This window comes from Phasianus colchicus, chromosome 8 (assembly GCF_987193195.1).
Source record: "Phasianus colchicus chromosome 8, bPhaCol1.hap1.1, whole genome shotgun sequence".
Lineage (NCBI taxonomy): Eukaryota > Metazoa > Chordata > Aves > Galliformes > Phasianidae > Phasianus > Phasianus colchicus.
This window is the reverse complement of record NC_143443.1, coordinates 27,105,829-27,125,031: the sequence shown is the minus strand read 5'-3', so window position 1 is coordinate 27,125,031 and position 19,203 is coordinate 27,105,829. Positions and strand designations below refer to the sequence as shown.

Here is a 19,203-nt window from a genome sequence, read left to right as displayed (position 1 = left end):
ACTTAGCAGTATATGGAGATATGTATTTTTCTTTTTCTTCTTCAATCCCTTCATATTCAGCACATAGAAGAATTGTTGAGACAGCAACAGTTTTTAGAAATATTCTTGGAAGGCACACGGTCTCGAAGTGGAAAGACATCTGGTCCTAGAGCGGGTCTTTTGTCTGTGGTAGTGGATGCTCTCTTCTCAAATGCTACTCCTGATGTCCTAATTATACCTGTGGGAATCTCCTATGATCGCATAATTGAAGGTCACTATAACAGTGAACAGCTGGTAAGGGCGATTGAACAGCCTGTTTTGCCTGGGGATTTTCTGTTGATGCATGTGAGAGTCTGTTACACAGTTAAATTATGTGCTAGTAGTTCTCTGTCACATGCACTTCCTGTTTGTGATGAAGAGTGTAAAGCTGTGAATCACAAAACCTCTCTGATGGAGATTGCTGAAGAATGGGTTACGTACTTGTAAGTGCCAATTCATGACTTATAACCATTTAAATGTATTATTTCTCATATGGAAAAACAATGGTTCTCTAGACTTACTTGAAGTTAGAAAGCATATCAGAAGTTTTACCCTTGTGTCTACTGAATCTATTTTAATTTTAAACACAGCTTTATAATTGTAAATAGAAAAAAAATAATAGAACAACCACTCATGTTTTCCAGGGCAAGCCTAAGAAGAATGAAAGTCTTTGGGGTATAGCGAGAGGAGTCTTCAGGATGCTGCGAAAGAATTATGGATGTGTCAGAGTAGATTTTGCACAACCATTTTCCTTAAAAGTAAGTTTAATATTTTGAAGATTTTTTTTTTGAAGATTTGATGTTTTTGCTGTTTCAGCAGTGACACACTTATGCGATGCTAACTGCCTTCACTTTTAAATTTTTATGGATTTCTTTGCAGAATCTGTTGGTATTACACTTAATCTGTATACATTTCAGTAGTCTTGTGTTCAGTACTGTGTTCTGCTACAGTATAGCTTACTTTTAGAGTGACTTTAATAAGATTAACATGCTGTAACAACAACCTATGAGAACATTATTCAAATTAATTAGGCATTCCTCTTTCTGCCCTACTTCTCTCAGAAAAGCAGTAGGTTGGAGAGCTTTAGAGGGTTCAATTACCACAGCATGAAATTGTTGTGACTGTCTGCACTGCATTATAATTACTGTAGTAGGGAATAGATATTAATTCACTTATGAGGAAGGCTGCTTGGGTCACTCCGAGGCTATTCTTGGTAGAGAGCTAACAATTGCTTCTGGATCAGTATAAGGAGAAGAAGGTTATCTGCCCTCTTAATCTAGTGAAATGCTGATCTCTCTGTACCTTCCTAACAACCTCTGCCAGCTCTCATTTGTATGTGTACTCATTCTTGTACAACAAAAATAAAATAAGCGTGACTTAAGTTTTATCAGTATGCCTTAACCAAGAGTTGCAGAAGCACAACTCCAACATTTTTAAATTAACGTACTTATATCACTGCAGGTTTTTCTAAGAAAATGAGCTTTTAGGGTTAAGTTTGAGCTCTTGCAGCTCTGTGAGTACAGAATTAGAAACAGAAGAGCTGGCTGTGAAAGTCTTTTTAAGTAGCTTTCCTGGGAGAACTTTTCCTGACCAGCAGGCCAATTGGCTCTGTAGTTTCCCACATCAGTCTTCCAGTAGGAACTGGAAGAACACAATGTCCCAAAAGCACAGTAATGTAAATGCTAACCTGTAAGGAGAGACTTCTGAGAAATTTGTAATTCAAGAATTTCAAGTTTATAGTACAATGTCTACTTCCTGGTTGCTTTAATTTTATGATGTCTTACAGCTAGAGCTTCTATAGTCATGTTTACCTATGGAAATGTTTCCTATCCCAATGTTTAAAGGAAGTAGTATGAAGCAATAATTATAATCTGTCTGTTGGTCCTAAACAGGTATTAGACTTTGCTCTCATTCATGCTAATGAAGGCAGTTCTCATTAATTTAATCATGGAGAAGCTAGTCTCAAAGGACTTGTTCCCAGCAAGATGCTGACAGTGATTATGCATTGTTTTTGTTAGTGTTTTTCACCAAGTGTGGATTCTTTGCTCTAGGAAGTTTTCCATTTCATTAAAAGTGAACAGACTCATGCAAGCTTGTCAGTTTTGTAACCTTATTACTGCTCTTTTAGTGTGAGATGTTTTTAATCACAGTTGCAGTTTTTGAATGATTGCCTTTTTCATATTAATAATGTTATCAGTTAAATACAGAAGTTATGTGGAAAAAAATACAAAAAAATAATAATCCTTTTCTTAACAGGAATATGTGAACAGCCAAAGTCAAAAACCTGTGCCTGCTCCTCTTTCTCTAGAGCAAGCTTTGTTACCAGCTATACTTCCATCGAGGTAGACAGTCTTTTGGTTGCTGGGGAGAGGGAGGATGTGTTGGGCTTGTTTTCTGTTTCTTTGTTATTTTTTTCCCTTCCTTTGTCTTTTTAGAATTCTAGAATTTTAGAATTCTCCAATATGTTTCAAGCTGTGCTTGAACTTCCCAAGGATAATCTAATTGTGTGTAGACAAAAATCTTAGATGTTTATTACTGTGCATTTTGTTCTAAGAGTTACATTCTTTCTGGTGTTTTTTTTTTTCTAAATAAGTTCCAGGAGGCTTTTTTTCTTTTTTAAACTGTAGTGACCTCTGATGGTTTAATTTTAAACTTTAAGGAATAATTTGAAGGAAAAAATGACACAGTGAAAAAGGAAGAGTATGTTATTAAAACCTACAAATATTTCACATGGATTTTGGTATGTATCCAAAGTAAATAACTCTTCCTAATGAGGTCTTGAGAATATCCCTTGCTCAAGGAGATGACTCATTCAGAAATGCAAAACTTTTCTTGTAGGAATAGACTTGCATTTGTTATGAAAAAGTACATTTTTGTGGAGGCTTTTGCTTGGCTCATATAAACCCACGTGGACCTAGTGGAGACAACATGTTTTATTTATCTTGAGAAGATTCTAGGTCCATACAAAAGACCATTTCTGGTTTATAGATTGGCTGAGGTGAAAACTGCCTTCTAGGCTTGATCTACTTCTGTTCCATATTCATTAAAAAGTGCTGTGGAGTGCAGTGATGTAGTGGCAATATGAATAGCCATAGGAAAAGCCAAGTGTTCTACATAGCTCTTTTTCTTTAGATGGTCTTTTATCTTGGGTTGTTGCTCAATGGGAAGAACTGGTAGATATTCAGCGCTTTGTGAAGCTTGTTAGGCATAATGTTTTAGTGCCATTACCAAAACACATAATGTATTTTTGCACTCTAATGTGTCTTAAAAAAAATCAATGTCATAATGCAAATTTTTGTTTTGTATTCAGACCTAATGATACTGTGGATGAAGGTACTGAGGCTTCACTGCCTAATTCCAGGGATATAACCAGTGAGCCCTACAGAAGGGAGCTGATAGCCAACTTGGCTGAGCATATTTTATTCAGTAAGTATCATCATAAGCTAGCTATTTTGTTTTGCTTATTGCATGATCTAACTTGCTGTTTGATAGTGCAAATTCCCTGCATTCAGGTGATCATTTCCTGACTTCACAAGCTTTCTTGACAGCTTTTACTCCTTTGCCTTCCTCCTTCCCTCTGCAATTTTTGATGAATTGGCTTTGTGGTCAAGTACAAATTTTCTATATGTTTATGCTGGTAACTTGTGTATTCATTGCACCAGTGGACTGAACTTGATGTACTTTGAAGTGTTTGAATTAATTGTTGTTGATATATTGATTTCTTATCACACCACAGAAAAGGCTATGATAGTATCTTGCAGGTGTAATTTGTGTTACATGTTCTCTGTCTGCATGGACCAGTGTTGCCAAGCTTATGGTCTATGTGGCATGTATTTCAGTCAGTATGTCTGTGATTTGTGGTCTTAAGAAATGTATACAAACCAGTACTTTTAGCTTAGTAAATGCTTGAGCTTTACTCAGACTTCCTAGTTCAGATTACACTAATATTTTACATGCCTACAATGCTTCAGAATTGTGCCTCGTCATTATAGGACTCCTGTAGGGTTAATGCATTGCTAGAAGGAGCTGAAGTAGTAAGAGCTGAGATAGAGTAATGTCAAAGTATTTTTGAAATTCTACAGCTCATACTCTTTTATTATTAAAGCACTCTTCGTATTTTATTCAGAAGGTACAGTTCTATGCTAGTATTACTGTTGGTTTTTTTTTAAAGTAGTGGCTGATTTTTCACTTGTAAAGGTATCCTGAACTTCTCATTCTATTGAAGTCCCATAGTCACTTTGTCTTGTTTACCTCTAGCTGCTAACAAGTCCTGTGCTGTGATGTCTACCCACATTGTTGCCTGTTTGCTGCTGTACAGACATAGGCAGGTAAGGCTTCTGTGCTGCTTAAACGCCCTAACAGCACTTTGCAGTTGTTAATTGAAAGCATAGAGTGCATTCTACTATAGCTTGCTACTAAGAAAAGAAGACAACGTATTTAAAGTGGATTTCATGTATGCTAATGTTTTGATTAGTAGTAGATGCTTGGAGGTAATAATAAATATCCGTGTGAAAATAGATTTTTAAATCCAAAATTTAGTTATACCTTTTTTTGAAGACTACATGAGTTTGGTTCAATTCTGTTAAAGTCTCATTTTTGAGCCCGGACACTTGAAAACATTTATCATTGAACGGGGTAGCAACTCTTCAGTTAATTTTCAAATGAGTTCTGCTATTCCTTGGTAACTGAATATTTTACCATGTTGGCAGGATGATTCTAATGTTTAACTGAACTTTTTTGCATGGGGCTTGGAACATGTAAAACACACTTGGAGGAGAAAAACATTTTGTCTGAAATTCCTTTTCCTCTAATTTGATGTTTTTACTTCACATGAATTGAGATCACATTGAAAAACATTGATCAGATGCATAATTTTCCCAGTCAAAGGAATCACTACTCCTATGAATCCAATCTTTCCAAATTCCTACAATGAAGGGGTGGAAGAAACACTGTATTATGTGGTCTGAATCTACATTGCAAAAACAAACAAACAAAAAAAAACAACCACCATCACACCAAGCAAATGCTTAAGGAAAAGCTCTTCCTTATGTCTCCAGCCACTTGAAAAAATAATTCTTTTACTTACAGTATTTCCAGATAATTGATGTTTCCTTTTGTAGTAGAGGTAATGGAAGTATGATATATCCTAACATATCTTAACATATCCTCATAAAGAACAACTTACGTTTCTGTTGGTTGTGAAGTGGACTAAGAATCAAACAAAAATCTTGCATTCTCAAATAGCTTCGTGGCTGGAATTGTAATTCAGAAACTATGCTCTATTTCAGCAAAATCTGTGAAAACAAGGATTTATAATATGACTGTTGGATTTTTGGATTATTGAAAATCAGTGTCTCTTTATGTGTTTTCTACATACATGTGATTTATAATAAACTCTTGTGCAAAAATAACATTATTTTATTTTGTGATTCTGTTTTTATTTCTAGGGAACTGATCTTTCCAGGTTGGTAGAAGACTTCTTCTCCATGAAGGAAGAGGTCTTAGCCCGTGACTTCGATTTGGGATTTTCAGGGAACTCAGATGATGTTGTCATGCATGCCATCCACTTGTTGGGGAACTGTGTAAATATCACAAACACTAGTCGAAACAACGAGTTCTTCATCACTCCCAGCACAACGATCCCTGCTGTCTTTGAACTCAATTTCTACAGCAATGGAATTCTTCATGTATTCATTAAAGAGGCAGTCATTGGTATGAGCTGGGGTTTACTATGGAAAGACTCTCCTGTGACCTGTGAATTCAAAGTATCTGCACAACCCCCCGTTTTTCTTACTGTTTACTAATGCTTATTTCTTCCCTCCCTGTGTAACCCCTTGTTTATTCTAAGAAAGACAGTATTGAAATTTGGATGTCAGGGGGAAATTCTTTACAGAGAGAGTGGTGAGGTACTGGAACAGAGGTTGTGGATGCCCCATCCCTGGAAGTGTTCAAGGCCAGGTTGGATGGGGCCCTGGGCAGCCTGGTGTAGTATTAAATGGGGAGGTTGGTGGCCCTGCGTGTGGCAGGGGGGTTGGAGATTCATGATTGTTGAGGTCCCTTCCAACCCTGGCCATTCTGTGATTCTGTGAAAATTAGATTGGTTTTTGTGTGGAGTCTTTGAACTCCTTTTTTCCATTTTTCCTTTATCTTTCTTGGAAGTGTTCATGTGTTGGTCACTACCTTAGCCAAGGCACTGTCAGAGTTTTGAGCCAACATGGCAGAACTTTTGTCTTTGTTTAGCAATATTTTAATGAAATTTTGTTTCAACTAGAGATAAATTGAACACAAAAGCTGTAGTGGCAATTTCCTTGTTTTTCAATTGCACATATGATGTTGGACTGCTTATAGGCATAAAAATAGACATAAAGAAAATTTTTAGGTTTCTTTTGGTGTAAAACTCTTTGTGAAAGCTCTACTAATGTTTGTTTCTGCTCTAGCCTGCAGTCTTCGTGCAGTTCAGAGTAAGAGGTTCAGAAATGGTACCAATGGTGCTTCTCCCAGTTTGATCAGTCAAGAGCACCTTGTCCGAAAAGCTGCCAGCTTGTGCTACTTGCTTTCTAATGAATTTACTGTATCTTTGGTAAGTAACTGCTCTAACTGTTCATTGATAAATTTTTCTGCTTTTTTCTGCTTTTATTGCTTTAAAGAGAATTAATGGTTTCTTTAATTGTCTTGATTCCGATATGTTCACTAGTGATAATGGGAAGTAGGAAGTTGGAGAGCATTTGAAAAAATAGTGTTTCCACTTGTTTCAAGGAATTGCATTTGAATGAGTAGTTGCATCAGAATGGTTCATCCAGAAGATGTGTGATCTAAGATAACGTGAATTAACTTGCCTCTTTCTTGTTGCTGGATGGTTTCTTTAGCAGGATAGGACGCAATCACATTTAGGGATACATACTGGGTGCACACCTCCTGCTCACGCAGCTGCTGAGTGTGTGAAAAGCAGCACAAACCTGCAGCATTTCTACAATGCTGGCATGTGACTTTTCTTGAGAAAGAAGATCTCTGTAGCTTCCCACAACTGCAGGTTGGACTTATAAGTGCCTTCTAGCAAATTTCGTCTTGCCTAGGTCATGAGACCATCACAGTTATCTGCACTTCCCCAAAGCTATTTAAATATTTTCATTTAAACAGATCTAAGTCTTTGAGAGTACCAAACTCATATGAGTTTGCATGCATGATTGAAACTACACTGGAAATTAAGACTCCAGATTGTAAAGATAATTTTAATTTATGTAGTTGTGCAAGAGTCCCATGGTACCACACCTAATACTTAGCGACAGTTTTAAACACAGCCTGGCTTTGTTTTTTTTGTTCTGTTCCAGAATGTTAGATGTTGAAAGATGCTCCGTACACCTACAATTTTCAGTGATGTATAGTTTTTTTCCATATGAGTGCAGGTTGCTTAGAGATTCTAGAAATTCTTGAATTAGCTCTCAAATTTGCACACACGTTTTTTCTGACTTCTGCTTTTTTAGTGAAACATAAGGCAAGCTCACTTGGTTGGTAGAGTTCTTCGGTAATTTAATTGCTCTGGAGTTTGTGTTTTTTGTTTTTTGTTTTTTGTTTTTTTTTAACTTAAATATTTCCTATTTAATATTTGATTCTTTTTTTTTCCTATTGGTGTAGTAGTGTTTCTTTTCCAAAAACGCAGACAAATTTTAAATATCTTCTTTCACTGTAATGTTTTATGTTTGTCTGACTACATGGATAGACAAATGCATTGGGTGGTAAAAGATTAATGACTTGCTTAAAAGGAGTAATGCTGCTGTATCTAGAAAAAGCATACAGAACAGGAAACTGCTTTTTCTATAATGGGTATAATGGATGTGATATTTAATTATAATTTATTTAGTGCATTTCCTTTTATGTTTTCAGCCTTGTCAGTTGATATATCAAGTTTGCCATGAAGCAGTGGAAAAGCTGATACAATATGGTATTCTTCTGGTGGCTGAGGTAAGGTGATAGAGATACTGATTGTGCTGCTCCTTGTACATGACTAACTGTAGGTAGTTTGTTAGTTGTTGGTCTTGTTCTAAATATAAGTTATTTAAGATGCATAACAAATTAACAAGTCCAGGCCTGATGCTAATTAATTTTTGCATTTGTAAGCATCAGGTATTTGGTTATGGTCAAATTCTGAATCTACAGATGTGTATAATGTCACTGTACCATTCAATTAAACCTACTAAAGGTGACATACAGCCCTGTGAAATGGGGATTTTTTTTTTAAGCCCTTTGGATTTGTAGTACAGGTTTGCAGAAGTTTAATTTCTACTCTTCGAGAGCCTGTAGAACAGATTTTTTGTTTTGTGAACTTTCAGTGGTATATTGGAGTTGCTGCATGGTATTTGAGGCAGATGTTGTTAAGAAACACAGGGACTCACCACACCTTTGCTTCTTAGACTTGGCACACAGATCTTGGAGTCCAGGAACAAGTGGCAGAAAGTCAAAGAGTATCTGGAGGGGTGTAGGGGTGTAGTGTATTTGGCCACTTTCTTTTTTGCAGCCCTCCATTTTCAAAGGAGGTTATGGCTACTTTTAGTATACTTGCTTAGGGCCTTTACTCCACTCTAATACCTTTTGATATGTGTTTCCATTTTTATTACGTGTAGGTAATAGTTCCTTGATAGTCCCATATATTAACTTTCTCCTCCTTTGTTGTTACTACTGAGTGCTTTTTATCTTAAGTACTGATGTGTTGTCATGGCATTAATTGTAGTCGTTATTAAATTGTTATTAAATAAATCCAAAAATGAATGCTGCTGTGAGCATTAGGAAGAAACCTGTTCAGTGCCTGCGGGCAGGTCAAGAGAACAGGTGTGAATAGTAGCAGGTAAACACTTCTGTCTCCTCAAGCATTTAACCTGTCTGAGCATTCTCTTGAGTTTCAGTTGCTGAGTCTAGTACTTGGATGCTTATAGCTGGGATATAAGTGACTTAAGTGGTATATAAATACACACCTGTGTTGTATGACACACAACAATAATGCCACAGCTGAACACTTAAAAAGTAAATGTTCCATTGCTGAATTTCTTAAACTTGGAGATGCTCTATACCTACTTAATTCTGTTAAAAACATTAAGTGTGTCCATAATCTGTGCAAACATGGTAAGCAATGATTGTTTCATGACTTGAGACAACTTGGAAATGTTTGTGGATTTTTGCAGTCTGTTCTCTAAAAGGGGTAGCTAATTTCTATAACTTCTGATGTTTTAAATTTACAACTGACTTTAACACATCAGTAAATTTCCTGTTCAATTGAGCTTAATTAATCCAGGCTTTTTATTTCTTAATTGTTTTCCTGTGATCCTTGTGTTTGCTTCTAAAAATGAGGAACAGTCCCAACACATAGTACTCTCTGTAGTATTTTCTTAAACTTATTTTCTGGCCTTTGCTTTTTTTAGAATATAACATTTGGAATAATGTCAGGCTTCTGTGGCAAAAAAAGCACTTCTTTTTTGTCATGGTATTATAACAGTAATAAGGTGTCTACTATTCATTTGTTTTTAATCTTGCATGATTTGTATTTCTAAGCAAAATGATTGTATGGAGGGTCTTTTCTCATTGACTAAGCATTGGTGACCTTTGCAAATCCTTCTGTTCAGCTGCTTTGAGGAAAGTGAATAATGATGAGTGATGGATGCTGATGTCTTCCTTGTTTTTCAAAGTGTGTTTTCACTATCTCTGAAATTCACTTATAAAGATGCATTGTCAAAATTGACTGTTGCATCAGATATTGATCAGACAGGTGGTGTTGCACCTTTAATTATTGTGTGCTTGAACTTGTGACATACTTGCATTATTTCACAATAGAATTACATTACTATTCAGGTAGATTGTCTATTGTTTTTGCTTGTGCTTATTGTCTTGAAAGATTACTTTTTTTTTTTTCCTCCTTGCCATGGAACTTTACAGCACTTTACAACTTTCCAAAGCACTTCATTAGTTAAAGATTTTACTGAAATTAATGTTGTTCCTTAACAGAAGAGAACAATGAATATTGTGAGGAAAAAAGAGTTCAGATTGAAAAATTCTACCATGGTAGTATTCTTGCCATTATGCACTTGCCCCAAAAGCCTGAAATACGTGCTTACCTAAGATACCTGCCTGTGTCTTAGATGAGTGTAAATCCATGCCCTGCTCTGAGGGTGGATTACTGGTGGGGTATTTGTAGGCTAAACTGGGATGCTGCTTTTCGAGGTGATTAGCAGAATGGAGTTACTGCATCACAACAGGTAGAAGGGGCTTAGTGTCTCAATCAAGATTTAAACAATTTGTGTCCTTTCTGATTGAAACTTGCTCATTTTTTTTCCAGCCTCTAGCTCATGTGTGGATGAGTGCTTAAGAGGCAGAAAGTTAAGTTAAAAAATAGCAACTTGGAGCATTCTGTGTTAACTGAGATTTCAGATACTGTAATGCAGTGAAACACAGTTAACTAATATGTCCTTAAAGTAATAGTAGCTCAAAGGTTAGTGGCATCCACATACAGACAGCATCTCAGCTTTCAATCCTAATGCAGTTGTAAACATTTTCAAAACAGCTGCTGCAAGGCTCTGACAACACTGCAGCAGAGATTTTCTTTTTGATTTGATAGGCAAACTGCAGAAGAAAATATTTTCTTCTGCTTATATGAACCCTGTCTGTTATTAAGTCTTGCCTGTTTTCATTAAATAATGATTAATGAAAGGACTGATTTGGCTGGATGAGATTATACAATAAACCTGTTTGGTTGCTCAGGTTTTATTTTAATTTATTTATTTACGTTGCCTCTTTATCATCTCATCTTCAAATTTAAGCAGGATGATCAGGAGGATGTTAGTCCCAGTCTTACAGAGCAGCAGTGGAATAAAAAACTCCCTGAACCATTAACTTGGAGAAGTGATGAGGAAGATGAAGATAGTGATTTTGGTGAAGAGCAAAGAGATTGCTACCTGAAGGTAATGTTATCCCAACACTAGTAACATTGAAGTCACTTACCAGAAATACAAACTGCAGTGCAGGAGGGATAATGATACAAATTTTCCCTTTTTCTGGTTCCAGTGTTAGTCTGTTGCATTTTGTTGCAGTTGGTAAAATAAGTTTGGTTTTTTTTCCTCCTTCCCATGGGTAATACAGCTGAAGAAAGATTAAATATTCTAATAGGGCAGTGGAAAGGCAATGGTAGTGTCATGAAACCTCCTGAAGGATTAAGTATCTTGGTTTCTAAATGTTTTATTATTACTTCATGGACAGATCATATTGATTTTAGACTTTAACTGGTTTTCTCAGAGAACTGATACAAACCTATTTAGGATATCTTTTAACATTTGAAAATGTACTTCTATCTTTATGAATACATGGCAACGCTTCTGTTGGCTGCAGAACAGTATAATGTCTTTAGTTTTATGTTGGGAAGATAGCTGTTACTTTGCTAATATTCTGGAGGAGGAAAAGTAGCATTGTCTCATAGTACCTAATTTGCCCTCCATGGTAAAATACTTTTTGCTATGCTTCCACATTGCACTGTGATGTTTTGCCATGTACTATGGTGTGGATTGTTTCTCATTTCTGCTGGTCTCTCTTTTTAAGTTCTTATTTCCTTTTTTTAGGTGAGTCAGTCTCAAGAGCACCAGCAGTACATCACTTTCCTGCAGAGGTTACTGGGACCTTTACTGGAGGCATACAGCTCTGCTGTCATCTTCGTACACAATTTTAGTGGTCCTGTTTCAGAGTCCGAATACCTTCAAAAGTTACACAGGCATTTAATAAGCAGGACAGAGAAGAATGTTGCTGTGTATGGTATGTCAAACAGTTTGTCTTTGGAACTGTATTTGATTCTTTCTGATCTCCTGGCATCGGGATAGCCCAAATACAATTGCAATCTGTTTATATCTGTGTTTTCTTTCTTGCAGCTGAGAGTGCTACATACAGTCATGTGAAAAATGCAGTGAAAGTCTTTAAGGAAATTGGGGTAAGTGTTCTGTGATCAGAGCTGAAGATTCCTAATTTCATTTTAATAAGGAGCACGGTTCTGGCAACGCATGAAACCTCTGCAACATCGCTTTAAAATCTGTGAATTTATCTGTGCTAACATATTGTGTATTCTGAGCATTTTGCTTTTCTTAAAGCCCAGGGCTGTAGGAAAAGAGTACATGGTGCAGAACAGAACACTTGTACCTAAGAAAACTTGTCTAGATGATGGCCAGGGAACCAGTCACTTTTATTCCCAGCTAGTGAAGTTTGCTGTTCTGCTCCTTATCCTTGATATACAGTGGTAGAAAGCTGAGAGCTCTGCTCGGCTTAATTTTGGCTAATTTTGAAGGACTATTCAAATCTTCAAAAAGTATTAGTTCTTGAACTTCATCCCAGTGTTCCGTGAGCACCATCGCAGTGGACATCTAAGGCCCACCATGAGGATACAGGTGTTTTTTATTTCTGAAGTAAATGAGCAGTTTTGCACTTTCCCGCTCAAATTTCAAATTTTAGACTGCACATATAGAATTTGCAAATGAAAAGTTTCTTTCACCAAAATGGCATGACGTCCTGGCTACCAAGTGGGATTTAGGATTGTAATTTGAAAAGCACCAGTATTTGGGCCAAGTATTGCTAGACAGACATTTTGGTCTTTAAATAAGTTAACAATAGTTAGCATATAGGAAAACTTACGGTAAAAGTATCCATCATTTTAATTCTAGTCTATTCTACTGTCAGGAAAATGGAACTAGGTGGCATCTGCTCAGAGTACTGCATCTGACTTTTTGTTTTCAAGTGCATGCTTTTTTAATATAGGTGCTTTTTGAGTGCCTCTTTAGTCCCTTGCTGTTGATGGAGTTGGATTTACTATACACTGTGCTTATTTCTTAGTTTCTTTTTCTTGAGAAATGTGATTACTTGAATGTGATAATGATTATTTGTATTCATGCTGTGTTTCAGGTTTTCAGTCAGACAAATCAAAAGAGAGACACTATTTTGGAACTTAGCACTACTTTCCTACCTCAGCGCAACAGGCAAAAACTGCTGGAATTCATCATGAGCTTCATGGTATTATAGAACACATACAGCACCTTTGTCCAGGGATATGAAGGCAGGTTTTGAGACTGTATCAAATCCTGGGGACATTTGCTACCCTTCAAAATTTAAGGTGCCACTGTCTGGGTAAGGCCTTCTCTGACTTGAACTACTGGAAGACAAGTGCCTTCTTACGTATGCATCTATGGGTTTCTTACAGTTCCAATCCTGTTCTGATACTCAGATGACACTTTGGATACAAGTGATAAAACATGTTGCAAAAAATAAGATCAATGATTAAAATTAGATTTAGAATGGAGAGTGAAGTTTTATCAATGTTACATTTTAAATAAATCCACTTTTAAAAATGGTAACAGATGCACAAATACAAATGTTTGTGATCTGTAGCTAACCCTGAGATTTTGAGTTTAGTGGCAACGCAGCTTATAGCATAAAAAGTAACTTTCATTCAAATCCAGTTTTATTATTTTAAATAAAAGGTATCTAAAATCTTGTTTAGGCAGGATATATACTTCATGGATAAAGCCATAGTTTTGCATCAGTGCTAACATAAATGCCAAAATTCTAATGTGAATAACAGTTACAAACATCCAAGAATAATGATCATGTAGCAGATGATTGTCAGAAATGTCAGCAGGCACACCTTGCACTATTAGAGCTGTGTAGTGCAGTGGCAAATTGCACTGATCACTGCTGTCATGAAGAATGTCAGAGTAGCATTTTTGTTTTTATGGTGGCGTCTGTCCTTCAGGCAGATGAAAGTCAGGAGCCAGTTGTCTAACTGTGAATATCTTGTAAAATCTTAGATTATTATTTAATTGAGAAAAGCTATAAAGATTTTATTTTTAATTAGTAAAGTGTCAGATCTTTTTTTTAAGTGTAGTAAAAACTTGATTTGGTGAAATAACTTTAAGTTTGGCCCTAAAAATTTCATCAGTAACTTCAACAATTGTTTGGAAAACCGTGGTTCATATTCTGTAGCTGACTAGATCTAAGTTAGTGTTAAGAAGTAGCCTTTAGAAACACAGAAATATCATAAGCAGTGTCCTTCGGTCTCTATTTCTACTGACTTACAGAAAAAAAAAATTCACACACAGATCTGAATAATTGAAAGCTGATGAATAATTCTTTCCCACAAAACTGGACTTTAGTCTTGCAGTTTGGTCATTCTGCATGGAGGACTTGCACTGTAGATTTCTCTTCATGTGAGAAGAGTTTAAATTGAAAGCTGTAGTCCTGTTTTCTCAGTACAGCTGATCTAGTTGAAGCAATAACTTGGTGGTACATGAAAGTGGCTTGCTTATGAAATGTGTTTTCCTCATATAGATTGCTTTCTATATGAGGGAAATCAATACTTCCATTATTGCATTGTTCCACTTGATTCTCATGTCATAGCCTTCTGAGCAGAAAATCCCCCCAAGTTTTTCATGTCAATCTCTTTTGCTTAACATAAATATGGAAAAGCATACTTGAATCCCAGCATTTGCACTGTTATGCCAGCACAAAACTGACGCACACATTTTGAGTTTGTGGCCAAGGAGCTTGCATTTGTACTGCACATTTATCACAAGAATATTTCTGTAAATTTTTATTAAATGCTATTAATATTTGAAATCTATGGTTTATAGTTTGTTAGCATTATACAATTAGCACTGTGAGACACACGTTCTGTCACTAAACCAGGTGCTGTACAACACTTAAAGAATTTCTGAACCAAAGCTACATTAATATGAATAGAAACTGACTGTAGAATTGCTTTTGTTTTTATGCATTCCTGCTGTCTCAGCAGGATAGTGACTGGAAGGCACATCATTTCTTTTGTGAAGTCTATTAGCTTTTTAGACAAGTTTCAGCTCATTCTAGCTAATGTGCACAGTCCTTTAACCCAATGAATGCTCATACAATTGCTGATGGCTTCCATTTAGTCTTTTAAAAGACTAGGTGCTTCTAAATAACAAGGTCTCATAGTTTACTACACTTCAGTACAAGTGAAGTGTATTAATGGTGAAGATTGTAAATAAAATTTTTTACATATGAAGCAATATGAAGCAAACAAAACTTGAGTCATTTTGTTAAGATTGTTCTGCCAACTGATGTGTTAATTGCATTAACCCCAGGAGCACTGAGGTAAATGGAGTGTTCTGGCTAGGTGTTGCAACTAAACCTAACTTGTGGTTTACCTTAAAAAGAAAAAAAAAAAGAGAAAATCTGATTAACAAAAGTCAGTGAGTGGATAGAGTACTATGCATGTGAATACACATTAATGAATGCATTTAGTATGCAGAGGCAGGATACACCTCTAAGATTGGTTTTGTATGAAAAAGCTGCACGTGAAAAATCATGTACTAGGAGTCATCTGCCACTGGAAGCCTTTGCTTTCTGCAGCAAGTGTGTATATGTGCAAGCATATATATTATGGCACACAACAACTATGCTTTTCCCTGGAAATAAAGCACAGAATAAAAATTATCTGGTTGTAACAGTCAAAAACTACAACCAACACTTTTGCACTGTATTTACACCTTCAGTATCTTCTGACTTTATTTACCTCTCGTGTTTCCTTTGCTGATATAATACCAGGTTGAGTTAACCTTGGTAAAGTTAATCAGTAAAGAAGAAACGATCGACTCTGAATTACTACAAATGTGTTTTAAGCCTCTCCTCTTAACGAAGACTTACACAAGCACCATCATTCTATGGGCATGTTAATCAGGTATGCAGGTCTTTTGGGGTCAGGGTCTTGCATAATATGTGAATGTAATCTTTCCACATGTATCCTGTAGATCTTATATTTTAGAGCAATGGAATTATAGAATTCCGTTTCCATGCTGCCACAACCCCCAGTCCCCCAGGGATCATAAGCTTATTAACGTGTTATTCATAGTGACCTGTGAGGCATACCTGCCTTCTCTTTGACAGCATAGGGGTTTTTTCACATATCTTTGGTTAGGAAGCATATACACACACTTGCCTTTACCTGGTCCCTGCTCTGCAAAGAAGTACTCAGAATCACGATTTTAAAGAACATTATGCTGGAGGGGTTGTAAGATACTGTTGCTGTTTTGTTTCTGTGCTTACAAGCCTGGTACTGCTTCCTTGTGAATGTTACCACGTTTTACTTGTTATGTGTGTCTATTGTAGAAGCACAGCGGTGTTCTGGAGTCATTTTAATAAATTAAACTGTTTGCTAATATGGCATTTAATAAGTATTTCTGGTGTGTCTTTTTTCTTTTTTTCTTTTCTTTTTTTTTTATAAACTGCAAAAATAATTGTTTTGATACAATTGTTTGTTCCAGGGACTGAAATTAAACTATGAAAAGCTTTCATTAGAGTACACATGGAAGCTTGAGACTAGGAGGAATCTCTACTGGAGTATTTACTAGAGCAGAAGCATTTAAAAAACTGGCTGAGGTGACATCCTGATTTCTGAGTCACTATATATTTGATCACAAAGCAGAGCTGCCATTCAGCTGCCTTTTTCCCATATTCTGGAGGATCCTTGTGTGGTTTCATTGTTTTTTAATGATTCTAAGAGTTCCTTTTGCCTTGCAGGGAGGGTTGGGCTATTCATAAGTCTGGTTCTACTGATTCTTCCTTCATCCAGTGAGTTCACGCTGACCTGGAGAGCAATAGGTCTCTTTCAGCAACTCTGACAGCATCTGGCAAATGTGAATCAATTGGAGTTGGGCTTTAATATAATAAAACCTGCATAGATGATCATTACTTAAATTGAGGAGGAGGGATGCTGTTTCACCTTTCAAAAAAAAAAGTTGTAATCAAGTGATTCTTTCAGAGGCCTCCAGCAATGTTCACATGCAAGCAAAGTTCAATTAGTTGACAACTCAGGGCTGAGGTAGGAAACAGAAATTCAATTATAGTGAATAGCTTGAATAAAACCCAATTTTTATTGGTGATGACCTTATGTGTTATTCTTTGTGTAAATGTCTTCCTATTTCTCAGTCTTCTAAAATCCCAAATGTCAGATAAAACACTTATCTCCTGTTTTTGCTTAATTCAGTTTTCTTCTAATAAAAGCTTGTCAGGCTTATTTAGAAGGATCACTTGAATTGAGCTCTCTGCTTTGTTCTCTCCTATGGTACACCAAGTTTTCAGCTGCCTTGTGTTTTCAAGGTAAGATCTGCATTGGTCTGAATTGCTATTTGTAACATTTTGTTTTAAATCTTTTATAGATTTTCATTACACTTTGTTACATGGCAGCATCATCACAAAGACCATAAAGCCTGACAAGACTTTTAGACTTTGTCATAACCACTGATAGTAACAAAAGAAATTTGTTTACAGAAACAAAAGCTTATTAATTAATTGTTGTATAGATATTTGTTGTATGTGTATGTATATAGCAAAATTTCAACAAAAAATGCATGAAATAATGGTTATGAGTAATGTGCATAGAGAAGCACTGAAACAGGTGGCCTAGGGAAGCTGATGCATGTGGAGTCTATGGCCTCTGTCCCTGTTGTGCTGTGATGGGAACATCCCACCAGTTGTAAAATCCCCAGTGACTGGAAACTGGGCTAAAGATTTAAAGATTTTCACCATCCAGACTGTTCCTGGCAGGTTGCAATGACACATCACAAATTAACTCTGCAATCTGTTAGCAGATTACAGTTTAACTTTGCCCCTGTTTTGGAAAGCTAAAGCCAAGTGGCATTTCCTGATTTACCACAACTTTGGCTATTGTGTTGTCTCAGGACTTCAGGCTCCACTGATTGTACCTACCTAAAGACATCAGGTTCAATAAATGCCCCAGAATCAATGGCAGCACTATTTCTGCACTGTGCATTTTCTCTGGGAGTCTTTCCAGGACCTCAAGCAAACACTTCAGCACCTCTTTGCACGAGCTCTGTGCAGCATGATGGCTGCAGTGTAACGCACTCACCATGGTCTGCTAACAGCTGTGAATTTATTTTCTACTGCGAAGTGAGGCTCTGTAAGGGGTGATTTATTGGTTTTCATCTTTAGTTAAGCATTTCTGCATGGCTGGAAAATTTTACAGGCTTGCCTTGTGGCTACATTAATACCTATATATTGTGACTATGTGCTGCTTAAGTCAGCTGAAGGCTAATGTTAGCAGTGGTGCTAAGCATCTTCAATCAGACATCCCCTGGCCTCTGTAGGATGGAGAGGGACAATTTTAAGTACTACCTCTCAGAAAGCTGTTAAAAACCCTTTTTCAGTGTTGATATTCCCTCTTAATTAAACGTGTTTATTACAGTTCAGCACCTTTCCCTACAAACCTTTTCCTTTGGCCATTTAAAACCTCTGTTTTCCACAGCTGTTTCTTCCTGTATGCCACAGGTTCAGACACTTGCAATCATTCCTGTGTCCAGGTGCTTCTCATCTCATCATCCTTGCTTCTTAATAGCCACTACTGTTCAGATGGGTGATGCAGCTTCCTCATTCCAACAGAGGCCCTAAAATGTAAGAGTAAGCTCCTTTAAAATACACTTGTTACTGGGATTAATAAGTATTTTCATCTTTTTTTTTTTCTCTTATCAGCAAATCCTCTTTTCTTAGAAGTCGTTGCGTTAAAAGACATCTGCATTTTTGTATGTGGTTCCTTATTTTGCTCAGGCATTTGTGAAAGAATTTGATTGCATCATTTACTGAGTTTGTTCAGTTTGGGGCTTTGAAAGTGAAGGTAGAGCAAGCTTTTTTGAGAAAATGTTTTCCATTTTCTCCATAAAAGCTTTCAACAAAGCAATCTCAATTGAAATGCTTAGGATGTTTCATTCAACTACCTTGACTAATTAAGTAATGCTTTCCTGATTAATTGTTATGTATTATTTTTGAAAATGATTAGAATGACTATACAAGATGAATCTTAATGCTCTGCTGTTTCTCAGAGAAATGCATTCTATACAAAGAAGCTATGTTTTTGAGGAAGCCATGTCAGTTGGCATGTCTCTTGAGCAATATTTTTGTAACTTACTGAAGAATGAGAATGAATTCTGGTTCTAAGTTTTCTTTTCCATGGTCTGTGAATTAGGTTCTGCCATAATTGGAAGGGTACATGTCATTGTAAAAGCAACATTTTCAGAATTGTCTAATTCAAGGAATTAGACACTTCTCACTTTTTCATTCTAATTTGAAACAAAGACTATGGTGACGAGCCAGTAGTCACAGTAGAACAGGAGTTGCGTTGTTTAC

The 19,203-nt window shown here is 36.4% G+C and overlaps 1 protein-coding gene across 6 annotated transcripts in view; it reads left to right on the top strand.

The window, feature by feature from the left end:
• GPAM (glycerol-3-phosphate acyltransferase, mitochondrial) overlaps positions 1-16,239 on the top strand; it is a 31,008-nt gene extending 14,769 nt beyond the window's left edge. For 5 of the 6 annotated variants that reach the window (XM_031597479.2, XM_031597478.2, XM_090145503.1 and 2 more), the window contains exons 10-21: positions 61-273; positions 663-776; positions 2,275-2,360; positions 3,329-3,444; positions 4,276-4,346; positions 5,466-5,730; positions 6,456-6,598; positions 7,900-7,977; positions 10,821-10,961; positions 11,613-11,802; positions 11,916-11,974; positions 12,937-16,239. In XM_031597479.2, the coding sequence (XP_031453339.1) occupies positions 61-273; positions 663-776; positions 2,275-2,360; positions 3,329-3,444; positions 4,276-4,346; positions 5,466-5,730; positions 6,456-6,598; positions 7,900-7,977; positions 10,821-10,961; positions 11,613-11,802; positions 11,916-11,974; positions 12,937-13,053 (1,593 nt within the window). In that variant the 3' untranslated portion in view covers positions 13,054-16,239. The remainder of the gene's footprint in view (positions 1-60; positions 274-662; positions 777-2,274; positions 2,361-3,328; positions 3,445-4,275; positions 4,347-5,465; positions 5,731-6,455; positions 6,599-7,899; positions 7,978-10,820; positions 10,962-11,612; positions 11,803-11,915; positions 11,975-12,936) is intronic. The other variant, XM_031597480.2, reaches the window with a different exon arrangement.
• The last annotated feature ends 2,964 nt before the right edge of the window (positions 16,240-19,203 follow it).